The 20135-nt window shown below is 43.1% G+C and overlaps 1 protein-coding gene across 10 annotated transcripts in view; it reads left to right on the forward strand.

Moving 5' to 3' along the window:
* Positions 1–20135, forward strand: part of CADPS (calcium dependent secretion activator) — a 448916-nt gene that overhangs the window by 339106 nt on the left and 89675 nt on the right. For 5 of the 10 annotated variants that reach the window (XM_081106565.1, XM_081106569.1, XM_081106572.1 and 2 more), the window contains 2 exons: positions 12937–13043; positions 19233–19389. In XM_081106565.1, the coding sequence (XP_080962691.1) occupies positions 12937–13043; positions 19233–19389 (264 nt within the window). Of the gene's footprint in view, positions 1–283; positions 302–9463; positions 9560–12921; positions 13044–17999; positions 18021–19232; positions 19390–20135 lie in introns of all 10 variants that reach the window. The other 5 variants (XM_081106571.1, XM_081106574.1, XM_081106570.1 and 2 more) reach the window with 4 other exon arrangements.

Below are 20135 nucleotides of genomic sequence, written 5' to 3' on the forward strand. Positions count from 1 at the left end.
AATTGTCACTTGGAAAGTTCATGTATGTTTCATAGCTTGATTTCACATTAAACTTAATTTTACTAATTTTCTATTTGTGCAGCATTTTTCACCTCCGTGAAGGAGCCTTTTTTTGCTGGCCCCCACACTTCGGGGCGGTGGGAACCCAAGGGCGACCTTTTCTTCCAATGTCATATATCACACATAAGTGGGGGGCATTTTGGTCCACTTGCTCATTAATCCTGCATATGTGTTCTTGTTTCTCTCTCTCTTTTCTCCTCGTTGTGCTCTCTCTTTCAAATAGAGAATCAAAAGGACGCAGGTGAACCAATTGTATATGCATTATAAACTATCAGGATTGTTGAGTTATATTTAGTTTCTTTTTTTTTTTTTTTACGGCTCCTTAATGTATGTACTCCCAAAGACTGGTGTGGAGTTGCAATGATACTTAAGGAGTTAATTTGTGCTGTCTAAATACCCCTCATGCCCATTAGATGCTAACCTTTATAGAGTAGAATTTCCATGAAGGCATAAGCTTTGGAGGAACAGAATTCTGGTTTGTACAGAACCTTTCATCCTTGGTTTCCGGATTCCAGGGATTTGGCCTCGTGTGCTTTTTAAAAATAGTTACTGAACCAAACGAATCTTCCCATTTGTTTTTCATTTCTTTTTTCTGTTTCCTACCTGACTGAGAAGTTTGTGTTCTTTGATGAATGTCTATCAGCCAAGATGGAGAGAGGTTGTCTTTGTGCTGTTTTGTGTGTTGTGTGGTGAGGCAGGGCGCAAGCACAGGGCAGAAGCTTCGTGAGAGGAAAGCTCTTAGAAAATTCTCTGACTTTGGATGTGTTCTTCTTGTTTAGTACAAAAACTTGTAAGCATTTTGTAAGGAAAGCTCTAATAAATGAAAATATAGTATTAACTTTTGTTTTTAAGGTCTAAAGGATTCTTAAAAGATTATTATTGTTTCATTGAAGTTAAACCTATTTCATTTAATCAAAGATGGACATATTTCAGATCAACTCAGAAAGCATTTTTGAGCACATGCCAAGCACCAGACTGGCAATAAGTATTTGAAGACTCATGAACCTATGTTCAAGACACATGTGCCTTTCTCTCCCGAGAAGGGAAGGTATTCATTCACTCATTCACTCTGTCATTCATTCAACAAGTTTTTAGTGGGACCCACCATATGCCAGGTGCGGTAGTGCAACCCAGGGACTATGTAAACAACAGGGAGCAGCTGATAACCTTATGAAGACTGTGTGCAAATGGGTGCCGAGTGTCACTTACAAATTAAGTATGCAGCTGCACCAATGTGTTATGCATAAGAGGTCACTGTCAGACAGACGCCTTGGAAATCTTCCCAAGGTTGGAAGGATTGAACTGCATCTTGAAAGGTGAATTAGAATCAGTGAAAGGGAGCTGGGATTGGGAAGTGGAGAGGCATCCTAGACAGAGTAATATGTGCAAATACATAAAACCATATAGTTAATAAAAGTAGCTAATGCTTATTCAGTGTGTGTTATGTACCAGGTATGACTATTAAGTGCTTTATATATATTAAACTCATTTAATCTTCAAAACCCCTTATGAGGTGAATACTACTACTATTCCCATTTTAGAGAAGAGCAAACCGAGATACAGAGAGGTCAAATAACACACTTCTAGTAGAATAAGGGTAGAGACAGAATCTGAGTCCAGGCAGAGGCCACAGTCTTAACTACTCTGTAATTCAATGTGGTTGCAATGAAATGAAATGATGGTAGTAAAGGGTGCTGATGATGGCAATGCAGACAGGAGGCAAGATCTCAAAAGCCTTGATATGCCCTAATAATAGAGTTCAGATTATATCTCATGGTCCAAAGTTTTTAGCCTGGAATCCATGCCAACTTTTTTTTTCTATGCCACCTTTTGAAGGTGGAAAAATTCCACACATCTCACATGCAAAGGCGATGGAGAGCCATTAAAGGCTCTTTAAGCAAGAAGGTGGCTTGGTGACTGGCTCCAGGACAATCATACTGGCTTTGATGGAGAGAAAGGTCTAAGAAGGCGGCCTTGAGTAAAACTGGGCCTAAAAGTTAAGGTCAAAGCAGAGATGGGTTTGAAGCCTGGGATGTCTGAGGCTTCTAAGCAAAACAAACCTCAATCACAATCATCATGACTTCTTTCCGGATCTTTTCACCTTTCTTCTTACCCTCCCTCTCCTTTTTCAATTCCCTCAGAGGGATCTAAGCACAAATACATGGGTGGGTGTTCAAAACCGACTGTATGGAGGTAGCAGGGCACAGCTGGAATACATGCCCTAACGGGGTGGAGTGTGGACAGCTAGGAGCCCTTTGCTCAGGCTGTGCTTAGAGAGGCTATGGGATTTGGCAGATGGCATTTTGGTGGACTTGTGCTTTCTGTCTGGTGGCATTATTAAAAATTAAATATTCAGCTTAATTACAGTATCTCAAAAAAGTAAAAGGCTGCTACTCTATGAAAGAAAAGTGACTCCTGCACATAAATTTATTATTTTAAATATATTTCCACTTAACTCATCACATGTTCTGAACCCAGCAAGCTCTATAGATATACTACTATTGCTGTTTTGCCTCAATTCTTGATTAAACAATTGTATCATTTTATGAGCATCATAAAAATTCTATTGAAACTTAAAATAAAAAACTTTTTCTTCAACTATACCGAAGATTTGCAAAATTACATTAAGAGATAGGTAGATAGATAAGCAGATGTAGATAGATATATAGATGATAGGTAGATAGATGATAGATAAATAGATGATAGATAGAAGATAGATGATAGATAGATAGATAGATAGATAGATAGATAGATAGATAGATATAGATATAGATATAGATATAGAGCCAGCCAACCAACCTCTGGGCTAAGGACTTCATATGGAGAATCTGACTCCATCTTTACCCCTTTTACAGGAGAGGGAGTTGAGATTTGGAGAGGATAAGAGAATTTCTCAAGCAGGATTTGAACCAGATTTTTCTAAATTCAAACACCATGATTTTTCATCTCTTTTCTCACTCCCACCTTTCCAGTTGATGTGGTGGGCACTTGGATAGTTATCAATGAATGGATAACTTCAAAAATACCTACAACTTTTAATCTAGGAAGACTATCCAAAGGCAAAAAGTCCTTTCTGAGACCAGATCACTGCCCAAATCTTTCCATCGTGAAGTCTTCTTCAGGGCAGGTGAGATTTCCTGAGATTCCCAAAGAACTGCGGACTTTTTTCTCCCCAATTGACAGAAAACCCTCTAACGTAGGACAAGTTCACCCAAAGGACTTCCAAGCAGATTCTGTAGTGCTGAGGTTCAGTATCATTCCCGGTCTTCAGCCAAGCTTCCTACAGGTCCAAGGCCAGTTGAAGGAGAAGAGACAACTAAGCTTGCAATCCTTGAACACATAGTGCAGAGCCACCTACCCCAGGGCAAATCCCCTCCCACCAAGTACCACCTCACGCTTCATGTCTTACACAGGAAACTAAATGTTTCCCTTCCTTCTAGTTTCAGGGACGCATCACTCAGGTTTCCAAGCCCAGATTATTTTGTAGACCAATACCTCATCTATGTTATAAAGAGTGAGGAGGGCAAGGAGGAACGTGTTTCCAACATTGTCACCAAGGAGGGTCCCAGAGGAAAGAAGGAGGTGTTTAAAAAGATGCCATAAACCAATAAATATAAAACCAGTGTCTCTTCTATCAGAAAAAAAAATAGATGCTGCTTCTGCTGCTGATGACGATGATGACAACTGTCCTTTATTGAGAATTTAGTATGTATTTAGTAGTTACATGCATATCTCAGTTAATTCTCACAACTCTATAAGTAGTATTTTATTACCATATTTCTTTGGCTCTAAAAGGCCATCATTTATAAGATGTGCCATTAATTTATATACTCCTAAGAACAAAACAATGCTGCCAACTAAATTGTTAGACGCCATCAAATGTAAATGCACCCAATTTCAGAAATGTTAAAATATGCCACTTATACTCAATGAAATAAGAATTCACTCTTTGAATATGGAAATACAAAGAGAGAGAAATAGAGACATGTTAAGTGAGTTGCCCAAGCGTACACAGCTAGTTAGTGGCAGAGACAGAATTTGAACATGAGCATAATTCCTAAGCCTACATGTTGAACTTCTAAGCCATGAAACACCGTGATTGTTAGTGATAAAATTGTAAGACTGAAAAGGGGTTTCTCAATCATCTAGTCCCAAACAGTCACCTCAAAGACAGGAAAACTGAGGTTTCTAAATAAGATGGGCAGTTAGTGACCCTATTTGGGATCCTGCACATTATTCAGGAGCCTTCACCCCCAACCAGGTGACCTTACCTTTCAGCCAAGAGACGATGGCCTCACCCCAGCCAATCTGGCCCGAATTTTCAGCATGACAGCTGAAGATGAACCGTGTCCACAGGACAGGATCCTGGATACGCAGCTCCAAGAAAATGCCACCTCAGGACCAGCCTGGGCACCAAAACTTAAATCGCTATTCTGGCTCCATGAGTTTTTTAACCTCTTTAAGCCTCACTTTTATTTCCTCCCCCAAAGGGTTGTTGCAAAGATTGAAACACATAGTCCGAAAAGAGCTATTAGTATAGTGCCTGTTAGCATAGTTAGCATCATTATATTTATTATCTGTTTATTATTATTTAAAAGAAAATGTCCCAATCTAAATGTGTAGCATGGGTATATTGTTTTATTTCAGAATTGGAATATAAAAGAATACATCTCAAACTTTAAAGTTCATACAAGTCCTTGAGGATCTTGTTAAGACATAGCTTCTGAGTTAGCAGGTCTGAACCAGGGCCTGGAAACCTGCATTTCTAACAAGTGCCCAGGGGATGCGGAGCTGCTGATCCAGGGATTGCAATTTGGATGTCAGTGGAATATAGGAGGCAGTTGATTGATCTTTTTATCATTAATTTCAAAATAAAACATAGCACTATAGCTCCACACATATTTGTTAAATACCCACTAAGTTCCAGGATCCATGCCAGATAACAAGGGAGTGAGCAACAAGCAAGAGCAGTCATGGTCCCTACCCCCAGGGAGCTGACATGATAGTGGAGAGCACAGGCGTAAAACACGTAGTTACATTCTGCCCGTAGTAAAGGGAAATGCCAGGTGCTGCAGCGTCTTCACAAAGGCCAGGGTCTTTGATGCATTGCAAGGAGGATGTTATCCTGGAGGCCAAAGGCTGTTTCCCCAAGAAGGGGGCCCCTGGCCTTGTTTCAGTATTTGCCTGTATTCATCATCCTTCCAGATGCTCCAAGATCCTGCCCCAGAGAGCTTGTGGCCATATATGTGAAAGCTTATTTGGGGACTGGGTGGATAATTAATAGTACTATTAAATCAGTATTCCTTCTAAAGCAAGTGACAAAATACACACACACACACACACCCTCATATAGTTTAAGCAACAAAAGGGAATTTTTGGCCAGTGTAGCTAGGAAATGCCTGGAGGAACTGGTCTCAGGATAAAGAATTTTAGTGTGTGTTTTTTTTATTTATTTATTGCTTAAAGTATTACAAAGGGTATTACATATATGTCCATTTTATCCCCCCGCCCTAGACAGTCCCTAGCCTCCCCTATCCCCCAATGTCTTATGTCCACTGGTTATGCTTATATGCATGTGCATACAAGTCCTTTAGTTGATCTCTTACCCCCCTACCTCCTGCCCCCCCAACCCTCCCCGGCCTTCCCGCTGCAGTTTGACAATCTGTTTGAGGCAGCTCTGCCTCTGTATCTATTATTGTTCAAAAGTTTATAATGGTCTCTATTATCCATGAATGAGTGAGATCATGTGGTATTTTTCCTTCATTGACTGGCTTATTTCACTTATCATAATGCTCTCCAGTTCCATCCATGACGTTGCAAATGGTAAGAGTTCCTTCCTTTTTAGAGCAGCATAGTATTCCATCGTGTAGATGTACCACAGTTTTCTAATCCAAGGAATTTTAGTGTGTTTTAATCTCTCCAACTGCTGACAGGTGTCTTTAATGTGACTGGAGGTCATGGTAGAGAGGTTGGGAACAACATGGTCACAGATAGCACCAGCTTTCATCCTAGCTAAATAAACCCTAAAAGAAAACAAGCTTTTCTCTCCAAGCAACGTATAAAATTCCAGAGAAGGGTCTCATTGGCATGCTTGAGTCACATGTTAATCTCTGAGCCAATCAGAATTTCCATGACGGTGCCGATGTATGGTTGGCCTGGCTTGGCTCACATGACTGCCCCTGTGAGATTCATTGCTTGACATTCACACCAGAACCACATAGAGTGGAGGAAAGGCAATTCTCCTGAGGAAGGTTACTACACGTACAAGAATAGCAGATATCCACTACTGACTGTGGCTATCCAGAATTAAGCTCACTTTCTTTAAGTGCAACAACTCATTGTTAAGGACAAAGATACCAAATTAGAGAAGAAAAATACCATAATAGCATTATTTCTTCCTTGTAGATACAAATTATTTTAATTTAAATAAAAAGTATTTTTAACTATCTGAAACCATTTTAAATTGCATTAAGACACCTAAAGTTGTTCTCGTGTTTGGAAGTTTAGGTTGCACTCTTGACGATTCACAGTTCAGCTTAGTACATGCGTTAGGTAACCAGCGGCTTTGGTTAGGAGAGAAGAGTTGCTGCATCCTGTCTATGCGTGTTGCAACACCGAGTCTTTGCTTTGCCGTGAAAGCAACGCACTGGGTGGGATCCACTGAGGATTTCCTCCCACCTTAAGGACCTGCCCTGGGCAGGCTCTGTTCAAGCCCCAGAAACACATAATTCGCGGGGCATAGAGGGAGGGGGATATGTGTATGGTTTGCTATTGTTAAAGGCCATACGTGCACAAGTAGGGGTATCAGCAGAGGAGTTGAGCTTTGTTATGAAGGCATCCTCTTGTTATGAAAGGGATCTCTTAAAGGCTTTGAGTAGGAGTAGGGCAGGCTCCCAGGCATGTTTCACAGAGGAGACAAAGACAACTGCAGTGAAAAGAGCAGAGAAAAGGAGCCATGACTCATCCAGCAGTCTGTATTACCGTATACCTCGTACTCCCCTAAAGAGGGAATCTTCTGAAAGGGAGTGATGGTCCTGCAAGGGGATCACTGTCTGTCATTTACAGCCCCACTGAGGAAATGGTGCTGAACTGTAATGCTGCATTAAACATATGGCCCATGGAGCCATCCTTTGAGAGAGGCAGGGTCCCGGGACACGTGCCGTGGCTATGTCCTTAGCTTTCTGTTCCTATCTAGCTCTTACCCACCCCGAGTCCCAGATCCTAGCAAATGGCTATGGGCTAGTGATTTGCAGTAATAGCACAATACAAACACTGGCATCTTCAGCGACACGTCCACAGATTGGAGCCTGTAGTAAGTGGGCTTCCATCAAGCACATCCATGTCTCACATGGAATTTCAGGGGCTGGCACTTCACTCCCTGGAACCCGGATGCTCAGGTTATTGAAGGGCTAGTTGGAGTGCCTCTCGCTCCTGGATGCTTCCCTTCCTTGGCTGAGCTGAGCACGCAGAGGAATTCTCTTTTTGTTTCCTGCAGTCACATGTAACTCTCTCTCTGGAAGCCAAACAGATTTAATTGTGTAAACATGAGCAATGGTAATTGGGTAAATGAAGTTGGAAACCAAGGTATGATGTTTTTGTTTTGCTCCGTGAGGGGGAAAAAATAGGGAGCTTGTGTTTCTATAGTGGCAAACCTCACTGTCAGAATTCTGGACAGACACTTGGCAGCCGGGAATCCCTTCACAACTTTTCATCAAGACCCATTGGCTGAAATATGTAGCTGTTGCCTGGCGGGTTACGGATCAGCCTGGGACCTTTCATTGTTCTATAAACCAGTGCAAGGGTTTCTCTACGCAGGCCCTGTTCTCTGGTGAGAAAGAGAGTTCCCATGAGAACTGCACACTCAGGTAGCACACATTCATTAGAAAGCCAGGAGGTGTTACTAGATTGTGTTATCAGAGACGTCCCTAACTTTCAACTCAGCTGTAGGCAGAAGACCAGATTTTAAGAAAAATTAAACAGGAGTACTTTTTTTTTTTTTTAAATAAAGGCTCAGTCATTGTCCTCTTTTGAGTAGCTGTTATTTAAAACTGATTTTTCTAAATCCCATTTACACACAATCTTTCACAAACAAAAAGATTTAAATAAGAGGAGACTGCTACAGAATTGTTTTAGCCATGCATTCAAAACTTTGAGGTGACCCCACAAGAGAAAAAATGTCATCAACTTTTGCTTTTAATCGATAGTTTTGCCAGAATATTGTATTTATTCGTATTGTGGATATTTTCACTAATGTCGCTAGAATTACATTTTGCTATAAGCCCGCAGTAAAAATCATTTTCCCAGTAGAAAATTCAAGCAAACTTGGCAATGGAGTATGTCCCCTCTCACCGCGCAGGCTGCTCTATAAACGGGAACTACTGGGGAGTGGCAGGTCCGAGGTTAATGAGGCGCTTGTCAGAGGGAGGGTGTGGGGAGCGGAGGGTGCCCTGGGCCTGTGGAAGGAGCGGCCATTGTTCCAGGATGTTTGCTGTGCTGATACTGTCAACCACAGACAGATGGGTCAAGTGCTGATTACGGCATTCTAACATTTGGAATAGCAAGTAACATATTTGATAAGCTGGCAAGCTTTTATATATGATTCAACCCACAATATAAAAGCCATGAAAATTCCAAATTGAAAATAATTAAATGAGCTGGAAACAATCAGATACCGCACATTTTCCCCCCCAAATGACAGATTTTGACATGTTGAAATTCCACAAAGGGAGCAAGAATATTCCCTAGCACACTTGAACTAATAGCGGCCCTTCATCTGCTCTTGCGAGGCAATTAATTCCTGCCTTGGCACAATATTGGCGAGAACAATAAACATTGGTAGGCACCTTAGGCTTTGCAGAGATCTAGCCCATGCATTGTTTTATTTGCTCTTACCAGCGACCCTGCAAAGGTACACCAAAAAGGTATTCGAATTCCCAAATTCTAGATGAGGAAACCGAAGCACAGAGAGGCTTAAGTAGAAGGGGCAAGGCTCTGTAGGAGGGGGAGCAGCCTATGAAGGGGGAGACGCCGGTCTCCCAGCTATTTCTGCTCACCGGGAGGAGGGAGCAGTCTTTAGCATCCAGGCGTCCGTGACTGTGCAAAAGTGTGTCTTGTTTCGGTCAGTGATGCTGCCGCCATCCTTCACGTGCATCCCTCTGGATAAAGACGTCCAGTCTGAGTGTTCAGCCAATCGGTGTCTCCGTACGGTGGTGCTGGTGGCACTGGGCAGAGTCCAGTCCAGTAGCGGGGCAGTGACGCCGAGAAAGCAGCGGCTCCCCATTTGTGTTTTATCATCCTTGCTTGTTTGGTAGTTCTTTTCGGAGTTCGTCATCCTGCTGGTCACTCTTTGTGAAAGTCAACTTTGTCTCTTTACTTTTTTACCTTCTGTCTTCACCTACCTGAGCCGCTCCCCGGCCAACTCCTGGGCCTCCTCCGCCCACCCAAATGCAGACCAGCGTTTTATGTCAGAGGCTCAACGGCAGGACTAGGCCAAAATCAAGTACCATAAACTTCTCCCATTCCTTTACTCGGCAGCTTCCTAGTTTGGTTTGCTTTTCCGTTCGTTTTCCTTCTTGAAATGTTGTTTTGGTTTGGAATCCTAAGCTGAGGCTCGGGCTCTCAAGTTCGACACCAGGTTTTGGGAAAGAGAGCATTTATTTCCAAATGTCCACATTTTTTTTTGTCTAGCTATGTCTGACATATGCAACATTTTCAAATCTCAATGTCAGCACAAAATAACATTGTTGTTGCATAACATTTTGCATGACGATTTCTTTCTATGTTATGAGCTTCAATTCTGTTGTATGAAATGTTTACTAAGTATATTGTATTTTTAGTTCCCCTTCAGTGCTCCAGCTAGTACAAGATTGGGTGAGAGGAATATTGCGATACATTTCAAGACAGCAAAAGAGACCAAAAAAATTCATTTCTAAGCTCAAATTTCTCCTTCACCTCTGTCGGGAGAGGAGGAGGTGCTAGAGGATTTTGCACAATCTTTTCTTTAAAGACAACATCTTAGAGAAGTCTCTTTTAGTACCTTTTTTTTTTGCCATTTAGATACTAAGTTAGCTATGCAAAGAAAGAGGAAAAGAGTGTTATGTCTCAATAAAGTGGCTTGATCTCCATACAGTGGAATTGCAGCTAATTAATGGTAAATGAAAGTCTGGCTACATGGGTTAATTGGAAGATCAAGCATTCTAGATTAAAGGATCCTTAACCTGCGTACTCTAATGGCTGCCTGTTAAAGTAAAACTGCAAAAGGTTTTATTAAACATACTGTCTGTATATATACATCAGGCATACACATGTCTGTGTACATGTGCACGCACCCAGAGAATGGCTGCGTGCACATATACACTTTATGTGTATCTATCGATATATATTGTAGTCGATCTAAAAGTACTGCATATTAAAACAAACCTTCAGGTGGTCCTAGCTTAAGCATCTTGGATTTCTCCAAACATAAATATCATTCACAGTTTTTAAATGGAGGTGCATGAAAATATTGGTGGGAATTATTTCATTTCTACATGATATATCGTGTGCAGCCAAAATTCCCTACGTTTAGTAAGTATTCCACCCAAAAGGACAATGCTCCCTATTTTTAAAGCATGAGATTTCAAAGTGCTCAAGCGGGACTTCCTGCAGACTTGTATTAATGTGCAGGCTTGTCTGGTTACTAGAAAATGTATGTAAGTGTGTGATGTGTGTATGTGGGTGTATGTGTCGAATGGGTAATAAGCATAGACTGAGGAATTTGCAAATTGATGTGTAAATGTATCAACTAAATAAAAACTAGTAGCCTATGCATATTTACTATCAAAATGCAAGCACCTCACTCTACACATATTACCCAAACATATATACACAGTATGTTTGTAGACATGCCTGAAAGTCTACTAATGAAATTATCATAGTCCATTTATGAAATTATAGACAGGCCAGGTGCCCCCAAAGCACACAAACCCCTCACTATTTCTCCAAATATTGGTAGCTCTGGCCCAAGCGTTGTGCTGTCAGCTCAGCTCCACACACCTGCCTGCTCTGAGTGTCGGGTAGTGGCTGCCTGATCTGCATATTTATGTTCCCTTCAGTTCCCACCTTCAGGCCCTAACTGTATCCAGCCACGCTGCCACCTGAGCACGGCAGAGACAATGGAGCTTTCCGCTGGCCCGAATCCAGAAAGCCCATTTTCACACTAGTCACCAGGCTCGTTTGGCTGAATTCCCTCAATAATCTTACCAGTCCCAGCCACCACTCTTAGCTCCCAGAGGGGCTGGGAGATTCATTTTGCATAGTGTTTCACTGAACTTGTTTTTCCTTTTTTAAGCCTAAATTACTGATCATTTGATATAGTCATCACCTATCTAACAAATGCACAAAGAGAAAATTATGGGGCACTTTTTTGTAAAGTTGAGACCAACTTCCTATGATTTTTTGTTGTTGTTAATCCTCACCCGAGGATATTTTTCCCATTGATTTTTTTTTTTTAAGAGAGTGGAAGAGCGGGGGGGGGGGGCGAGGGGCAGGGCATGGGGGAGAAACATAGATGTGAGAGAGAAACACGGATTGGTTGCCTTCTGAACACGCCCTACCAGGACAGGGATTTTATGTGCCCTTGACAGGGAATGGAACCCGAGACCCTCGGTTTGTGGTCCAGGGCTCTAACCACTTAGCAACCCAGGCCAGGGCCTATGATTTTGTTTAAACACCACTCCTCCCATAAACAAAACAAAACAACAAACCTTCCTGTGAAACATTAATTAATCTTCTCTAGCAAGGAAAATCCTGAAGCCAAAACACATCTGCTTCCATGAAGAGATGAAATAGTGTCAGCAGTCCTTCCTTGCACATATGTGCCTGCCTGTGGGATTGGGCTACAACTGACTGAGGCTTCAAGGTGCGAAGGGGTCTAAGCATGAAATACAAGAGCCCTGTGAGTTCAGACTGTTTGAATCCAGGCAATTTCATTGGCTAAGAAAACCCTTTATATGTTAAATATTACTTTTTTCCGCCAGGAAAAAAAGTTTGTAAGTTTGCGTAACGTGATGACATTGCTAAACTTTCATGAATTCAGCTCTATAAAGGGTGCGACATAAATCAGAGTTCGGTTTGTGCTTGAGTCAGCTAAAAAGAACCCTTTCAACACAATTAAAACTGAAAATAGAGAAAAACTTTGAGTCCATTGTTGCCACCTAACCTATAAGATTTCAGTTGTGCCCACCAGTACTACAAACGACCACTACTTCAGCCAATAATCTACCCCCCAACACCCTTCCAACATTTGATCCTTCTACCTAATGGCCCAGGGATGTTCAGTAAATTTCAGTCTCCTCCCTGGACAATTTCAAACAGCAAGATCTGTGACTCTGCTTTTTTAAAATGAACATTCCAATGCCCGTTAAACTTGCAGACTTATAATGAAAAAGATTCTGTAGTGTCACATGATGAAGGACAAATCCAGGCAACAAATGTAGCAGCAATCAAGATCAAGGTCCTGCAGCATCGCCCCCTCCGAGTAGCACAGACAGTGCTATTAGATAGAATCCTTATGCTGTCTTTAAAGAACGCGTGTACAAAATGTCACTCAATTTGAAATGTGCTGTCAAAGAAATTGTAGCTTAACATGCCAATTGGAAGCTGGAGCACTGCTTTCCCTTAATATCGATCATGATGATGATGATGATGATGGTGGTGATGATAACAATAATATGGCTTTCTGGTTTGCTCACTACTAATCTTGTGGCTCTTAACATTTGCATGACACTTTTTTTAAAACATTGGTGACTATTCAAAATTTCTTATCCACTCGTGCTAATGGCCACCAAACCAGCCCGCTGCTTTCACCGAATTTTAACGCAGATTCTTGTACTCCAGAAAATGTAGGCCGGTTAATCACTCCCGCCAAAAAGCTCGAAGACACAATCCGTCTCGCTGAACTAGTCATTGAGGTTCTCCAGCAGAACGAGGAGCATCACGCAGAGGTGAGCGGCGCCTGGGGAAATGGCCCGGGTTCCTCAGCTGCGGCTGCGGAACGGAGGGTACAGGTGACGTGGGGAATGAGGTGCTTTAACCCCCTTTGCTTTCAACTGGCCTTGCCAAGAGAGTGCAGGTGGAAGGTGGGTGAGGAGAAGCCTGGGAAAGGCTGTTGAATACGACACAAAAGGGATCACGTGTTGTACGTTTCAGCTTAGGCTTTCAGATGTTTCTAGCGACAAGCCAAAGAGGTGAGTGTGTTTTTACAATAATATGCAAGCAGCATATGGTTATTGTCCGGAGCACGCAAAATACTTTTTGGTCTTTTGTGGTTGTTTTTGTTGCCACCACTGTTGCTTTTATTTCTTTTATTTGGTATGTGGATCGCAGGCCACGTTTTTGGATTTATCTTCATTTGTTAACCTCAGGTGACCTGGGTGGCTACACGCAGGGCCAGAAGCGAATTATTCTATGTTGTTCCACTTGTCGATTCTCCAACATACACCTAAATAGATACAGCTTACTTTTTCTTACAGACCATTGTCAAAACTATGGTTTCGGTGATAATAATTATAAACCAAGGGGTTTCAAGGCTAACTAAGTCCCAAACCTGTAAGGACTTAAATAATCCGATCCTCCAAGAAAGAGTTCAAGGTTCCATTGTGGTCCCACTGTGAAAACACTGCCTCCTTCAACATGGAGGCTTAAGATCATAGCTCTTTCTGAAAGCTGCACTAATCTCACTCTTCCTCTCCATTCAACTCTACAGCAGAAGGGGAAGAAAAGGCAATCCATAACAGTAATTTCTCAAGCACCTGAAATGGTCATTCCTGCGACTAAATGAAATTGACAGTACAGTTAACTAATATCTAATACCCATAAGCCCAGTCATCCCGAATAATGCCTGATTTGCATATTTAAATTTCCTCCCTGTTTTTCTACTGTTCCACTCAATCGTGACTGATCGTGGCAGGGGAAAGAGGTATGTGCCTGCACCGAATGAGCCAGCCACCTTCTGTCGTAGTCTGTGCATGCCCTTCCGGTGCCCTGTCTTCCGATGGGACTTTCCCGGGGCTCCCGCTTTCTAACACTGACCAAAGGAATGTAACAGCAACTTGCAGGGGGCTGCTTGTGAAATGGGGGGCCCTCCACGCCAGAGGAATGTGGGGGGATCCTCTCGTGCGTGCATGGAGCAGTGGATACACCTGACCACGACTGCAGTTACATCCCAACACGTGCCCCCTTCCTGCCGTGACTCTGTCCTCAGCCTGTCCTAGTCCCTCTGTCCGTCTGTACCTACCGCAGATGAGTACTGAGCGTGGTAACCAGTAGCTGCCCAGAGTGATACTAATCTCCCTCTACGACTGTCTGTATGTGGACCGTATATACAGTATTTACATATAGAGAGAGTGCCACGGGATCGTTACTTGTCCGGAACCCTCCCAGGAATGGGGTGAAGACCCCTCCAGATGGGTGTACCTAACTCCTGCTGCCCCAGCAACACACAGCTGGGAGCGGGGAGAGGGGCCAAGCCAGCACCCTCCAAACAGAGGCCTAGGACTAACATCCAGACACATACAATTAAGTTGGGCTAGAACTGTTTCCTACTCTATCCCATCTGGTAACAGTTCTTTCCAGGTTGGGGGCATTTGGGGTCCAGGTGATGGTAAGTATGTTCTTTCCGGGTGTCTGCAAGGGTACCTCCAGAGGAGTGGCGGGCTCGGGACTGCCCTCCCCTGATAACAAGCCAAATCACACATTTTTGAAGACACACACACAAAGAAGAAGGCCTTCCTCAGTCACTGTTGTACCTTTAATTAAATGAAAGAAGGAAAATGGCAGATGCCCTTGCTTTATCATCAAGTTCTTTTTGAGGCTGCTACAGGCTAAGAAAGGATGACTATTTTCCCAAATTACTCAAAAGAGGCACCAAAGGAACGTTGACATTCCAAAAAAGACAGTTTTCTTTTTCACTTTTCCCCAAATACTTTTTCACGAAGGGCTAATCATCATCTGAAACTGCCCTGGCAACCATGATCACAAAAATAGTTTAATCTTACACGTTTGAAAGCCAGCCAGGGTAAACATCAACTCAGTTCTGTTTTCATTTACTAGCTCTAGAAGTTAGGAATGGAGACTTCAGCATGCTTTGGAATTTGGAGACCCGGTTGGTTTTTAGACAAAAGTACAGGATTATTTCCTGAATTAGTCATTTCACCCAATCACAAAGCTTCAGCACTCACTCAGTCAAAGGCTACCTGTGTGCTGAGACTGGGGCGATGGCCTCCGTGCTGCTTTGAAGGACAAGGAGGCGGAGGCAGTCCTGGCCGGGAGCGCGGGCTCCGTGCCAGAGACGCTGGAGTTTGAATCCCAGCTACGCCTCTTCCTTGCTCTGTGATCGCGGCCTCGTTACTTAACCTCTCTTGCCCTGTAAGTGGGAGATAACTCTAGAATCGAGCTCACGTGGCTGCTGTGAGGATGGAAGGCTGCATTAAGCAGAGCATCTGCTATTAAGCCTGGTACATAGTAAGCACTCAACAAAACTCTACTGTTGTGTGATGAGGAACAAATTGGTATGGAAGCAGAATGTATAAAAAGGGCCATAAAAAGTACAAACCGAGGTGGAGAGCCCCAAACGAATGCTATAGACAGACTATGTTGAAAGGTGAGTGCGTTGGTTTCAAGGTGGAGTTGTCGAGACGGGCACCAGCACCCGTCTTCAAGGCTCCCTGACAGACTGCGATCGTCTGGGCAGCTCTTAACAATTGCTGACGCCCAGGTCTGACCCCAGTTCCATTAGGTGGAATCTCATGGGAGGGCCTACGTATGGTAATTGTTACACTGCCTGGCTGATTACAGTAGATAGCCCGGTCAAGAGCCAGGGGTGCAGCCATAGTAGGATTTGCCCTCGCACGCTAGAGACAAGGCTGAAGTCTGAACACTTTTTCTGCTGCCCGTACTCACTGCCACATCCTCCGGGTGCTCAAGAAACTAACAAATTACTAAATCCTAAGCACCATCTTGGCTGTGTAGCCACGACGTTTGGTGGCACCACAAATGAAAGCGACAAGCAGACTTGCCCTCGCACCAAAAATCAATAATCTTTAAAGCCATTTAAAATTCCAATATAAAGTAATTAAATGCCCCAAGAGATAAAATTTTCCCTGGCTACAAACACATCACATGCACACACGTAGTGTATGGTTGCCGTGTCATGTTCATCTCTTACCTGCAGCATAATTCTGCTCTCAGAGCCGAAGTTATTCACACACACACACACCACTACACTTTCATGTTCTGTTGCTTTAACTTCCCAACCTCTCTCTCTATGTATATGTATGTATATGTATATATGGATTGTGGTGGTACACAGAGGGGTACATATATATTTAGAATTTGTGTACAAAAAGACAGTGTGTTCAGTGTGGCTGACTGTACCCCATAAGCATACATCTTTGCCTTTAAATAATGAAAAGCACTGGGTAAGTATTTAGACGCCGAAGTGTAACTTCTTCTTTTCTTTGGAAAAGATTTCTAAAGACTTTCAATGCCCACAGACGTTGAGTTAGCTCATGTACAAAAATAGTGTCCACCTGTCTGAGCAAACAAAACCAATGAGTATTGTTTTGGTTTTTAATTTTGAAGACTTCCCTTGCCCAATCCAGTCACACAGACTTTGCTCATGTTTGGCCATTCCTGCCCTTGCCAGAATCTTTCCTCCTTCTCGGAGGCGGGTTCATGGATGAGGTTCTGAGAGAATCACCTTGGGCGCCCAGAAACAGCTCCGGCCTTCCTTCCCTCACAGCCGTGCGTTTCAGTTCTCTCTGTCCCCTAGAACCCTAAGTCCCTCTGCCGGAATTCAGGAGTGAGCAATCCTATCACAGCAGCCATTGTTCTTTGCAGGGCTACCTACCTATATGATTATTCACACCACAACTGCAGACAATCGCTCGATCACTTATTAAATTCCAAGGAGGGACTGAGTTCTCTACAGATAGTAAAGGAGGTGCTGGTTATGGTCTCTGGTTTGCAACTTTTAAATAGAGGTGGTAAGAAACAGGTTCAAGGCTAGGTTAAACAATTTTTAATTTCAGGCATTTAGGGCTGGTGTTTTGTCCTGTCATCCTGGGGTGGGGGGTGGGGGTGGAGAGAAAGCAACTCAGTCTGTCCAGTAACTGTTTTTATCAAATAACTAAAGAATAAGTAGAATAAGTACCAGCCAAGATTTCCATGTGCCTTTGTGACTTCTGTGAATATCCCGCATCAGGACGGATGACAGTCAGCCCTCCAGTTAGGGTGGGGGTGGGGCTCCAGCAAAGTCCGACAAGCAGAGGGTCTCTGCCTAAAAGGCTGCTGCTGGGAGAGCTCAGGGCGGGCTGGAGGCTCCCTGCCTCCGCTGGATTCCGCCAGGTAGTCAGTGAGCAAGCCCCACACCTCAGGTGGTAAACCTACAATAAAACCTCCTTGATTCAGACGCAAACACTTGACATTTGTGACAATGCCATTGCAGATGTGTCTCTTTTAATTTTTCTTAAGTAAAGTGTGTAACATGATCTCAGCTTTCTCTGGAAATTCTGAAGGCTCTTCTTACAAGTGTCACCTTGAGACCTGCCAAAATTAAACCTTTGTGTCTTTGACTTCAATTTATATGTCAATTTATCTACGATTATTAGAAGTTTTGAAAAAGAAACACTTTTACATTTATGATGCATTCATATAATACCCAGTGAGTACCTTCTACTTTGATGCTCAGCCTGCCTTTGAAAGCAGCAACTACCTACTTTTAGGAAGCCCAATAATTTAGGCTTTTATGCTGACCGACTAGCCCTTCTCCTCTGCCATTACTCTGAATCAGTGAGGTTTTACTGTAAATTAAAATGGAAACAGCAGGTGTCTATTTCCAGCCAAGCTGACCTTGAAGAATGGTCCATGACTTGATTTTTTCCATTTAATTTGCAAACCAGCCACATGTTGATAAAGGAGAAGTAAGTAAAATGAAATCCCATGAAAGAAGAGAGGTGGACCGCTATTCTGCCTCCTAGTGGCTGTTAGAATATCCCCAAATAACGATAGATTACAGAAAAGCTTGGCTATTGAACAAACACTTTCATTTATGGAATTATTTCCATAATCATCATTCATGTTGTCAAACGCCTTCCATCTTTTTTTCGGTGAATGCTCCTGAAAGTGTTTCCCATGTAAATACTTTACGGCACTGGGTGGGGAGGCGGGGGACAAGACGAGGCTGGCGATGTTTTTGTTTTATTGCTGTCTTTGAAATCAGCAAAAAAAGGGCCTGTGACCGCCACTCATTCTGCATGCTCCCTGCCAGAACTGATTAGTCACCATGCATGCATGCCTCTGAATTGCATTCACATCTGGCCCAGTCCGATGTGAATGTCGCCCCGAGACCCTGCACAATGATTTCCAAGGACCCACGTGCATGAAAATGAGTTACTTCACTGATATTTTTTGGTTTTCAATGTACATATGTGTCCAACCCCACCCCACCTCACCCCCTGAAAAGTAGAAAAGTCCTCATCTTACTGGTTCCCAGAGTAAGCCTGATCTTCCCTCCAGGCAGGATACAAAACCAGAGGCTCCCCACTTACAGAGATTTTGACTCAAACGTTTTGTGACAATTGCAACAATGGTTTCCTTTGCCTTGGTATGAAAGAGGAGTTACATGGCCAGTAACGCGGAGAAACACGAGTCATCGACCTTGTATGAGACTGTAGACAATTAAGCCCCACACGTGTAGACATAAGTGAACACTCATTGCAAATTTTCAAGTTAGACCAGCAGAAAACCCATAAACACAGTGAAGAAACTCCCAAATTCTAATACCTTCGAGCAAGAACCAGCCAACAACAGTGATGAAGAGCATGACCCAAAACATACCGAGTTATTGTAAACTGAACAGAAATTCCACGTCTGTCACAGCTACCGCTGAGGCCTCTGACCAGTGGGTCAGATGAAGGACCTCCTAAGGCAGGACTGGAATCCTAAAAAGCGTGGCCTTGGCAAGCTTAAGAGGCCCCGTTGAATCAAAAATGCTGTTCTCTTTACAATAAAACTACCAAACCCTGCTGATGCACACTTAACCTTGGCCAGCGAGGGATTCACGTCCCATCTCACGTTGGGGAGTGAGAAGCTCATTGCCTTTCTGTCTGTTGTTTTTCTGCCAAATTCCAAAGGCCTTTGCGTGGTGGTCGGACTTGATGGTGGAGCATGCCGAGACGTTCTTGTCGCTCTTCGCGGTGGACATGGATGCAGCGTTAGAGGTGCAGCCGCCAGACACGTGGGACAGTTTCCCACTGTTCCAGCTGCTGAATGACTTTCTGCGCACCGACTGTACGTATCATCTTCGACTGTTTGCCCAGCCTAAGTCGTGTCCAGATGAGCACCTTGTTCAAATGCGTTTTTCCCAGACACACTACAGGTTGGACATAGCTCTTTGTAGGTTTATTATTAATTCAAAAACAAACAAACTTACTATAGGTGATGATCTTTCTTCCAACAAATGTCCTGTGACAGGGAAGCCTTCTCTTAACCAAGCCGGAGAACCCCAGAGCAGTGTCAGGAGTGGTGTCCGTGGGGTTCTTTTGTTCTGGAACAAGCTAATTAACCTCTTCACATTTTTTTTCAATTTTTACCCAAAGTTGCTTTTTAGATGAAAAAAAAAAAAAAGTCTAGCTAAGTAACACCCTAAGGATCTTGGAGTGTTTTACACAACACAGTCATAAAGTGGACCTTCCTGCCCAGGGACCGTGATGAAGGGAGGGTAGCATAGTCTCTCCTCCCGGTAACACCGTGGGAGGAAGGGAGTGGGTGCCAGGAACTCCTAAGAAAGTTGGTTGCTGTTTTGTTGCTTTTAAAGGAAAATGATTGTTTTTCTTTTTGAGAGGAGGGACGCAAATGGGTGAAATGTTTTAGAATTCCATTTTCTTCCCACGCAGATTGAAGCATGAAATTTGGTTCTGTTCCTGTACTTTTTTCTTTATCTTTTTTGGGGGTAGGGGCTCTCTTAGAAGCCATGGATTTAATGTCAAAGACAATCCTCTCTGTCTGTATGCTGTGTGCTGACAAAGCAACTGTGG

Source organism: Myotis nattereri (assembly GCF_964212035.1).
Source record: "Myotis nattereri genome assembly, chromosome: 14".
Classification (NCBI taxonomy): Eukaryota; Metazoa; Chordata; class Mammalia; order Chiroptera; family Vespertilionidae; genus Myotis; species Myotis nattereri.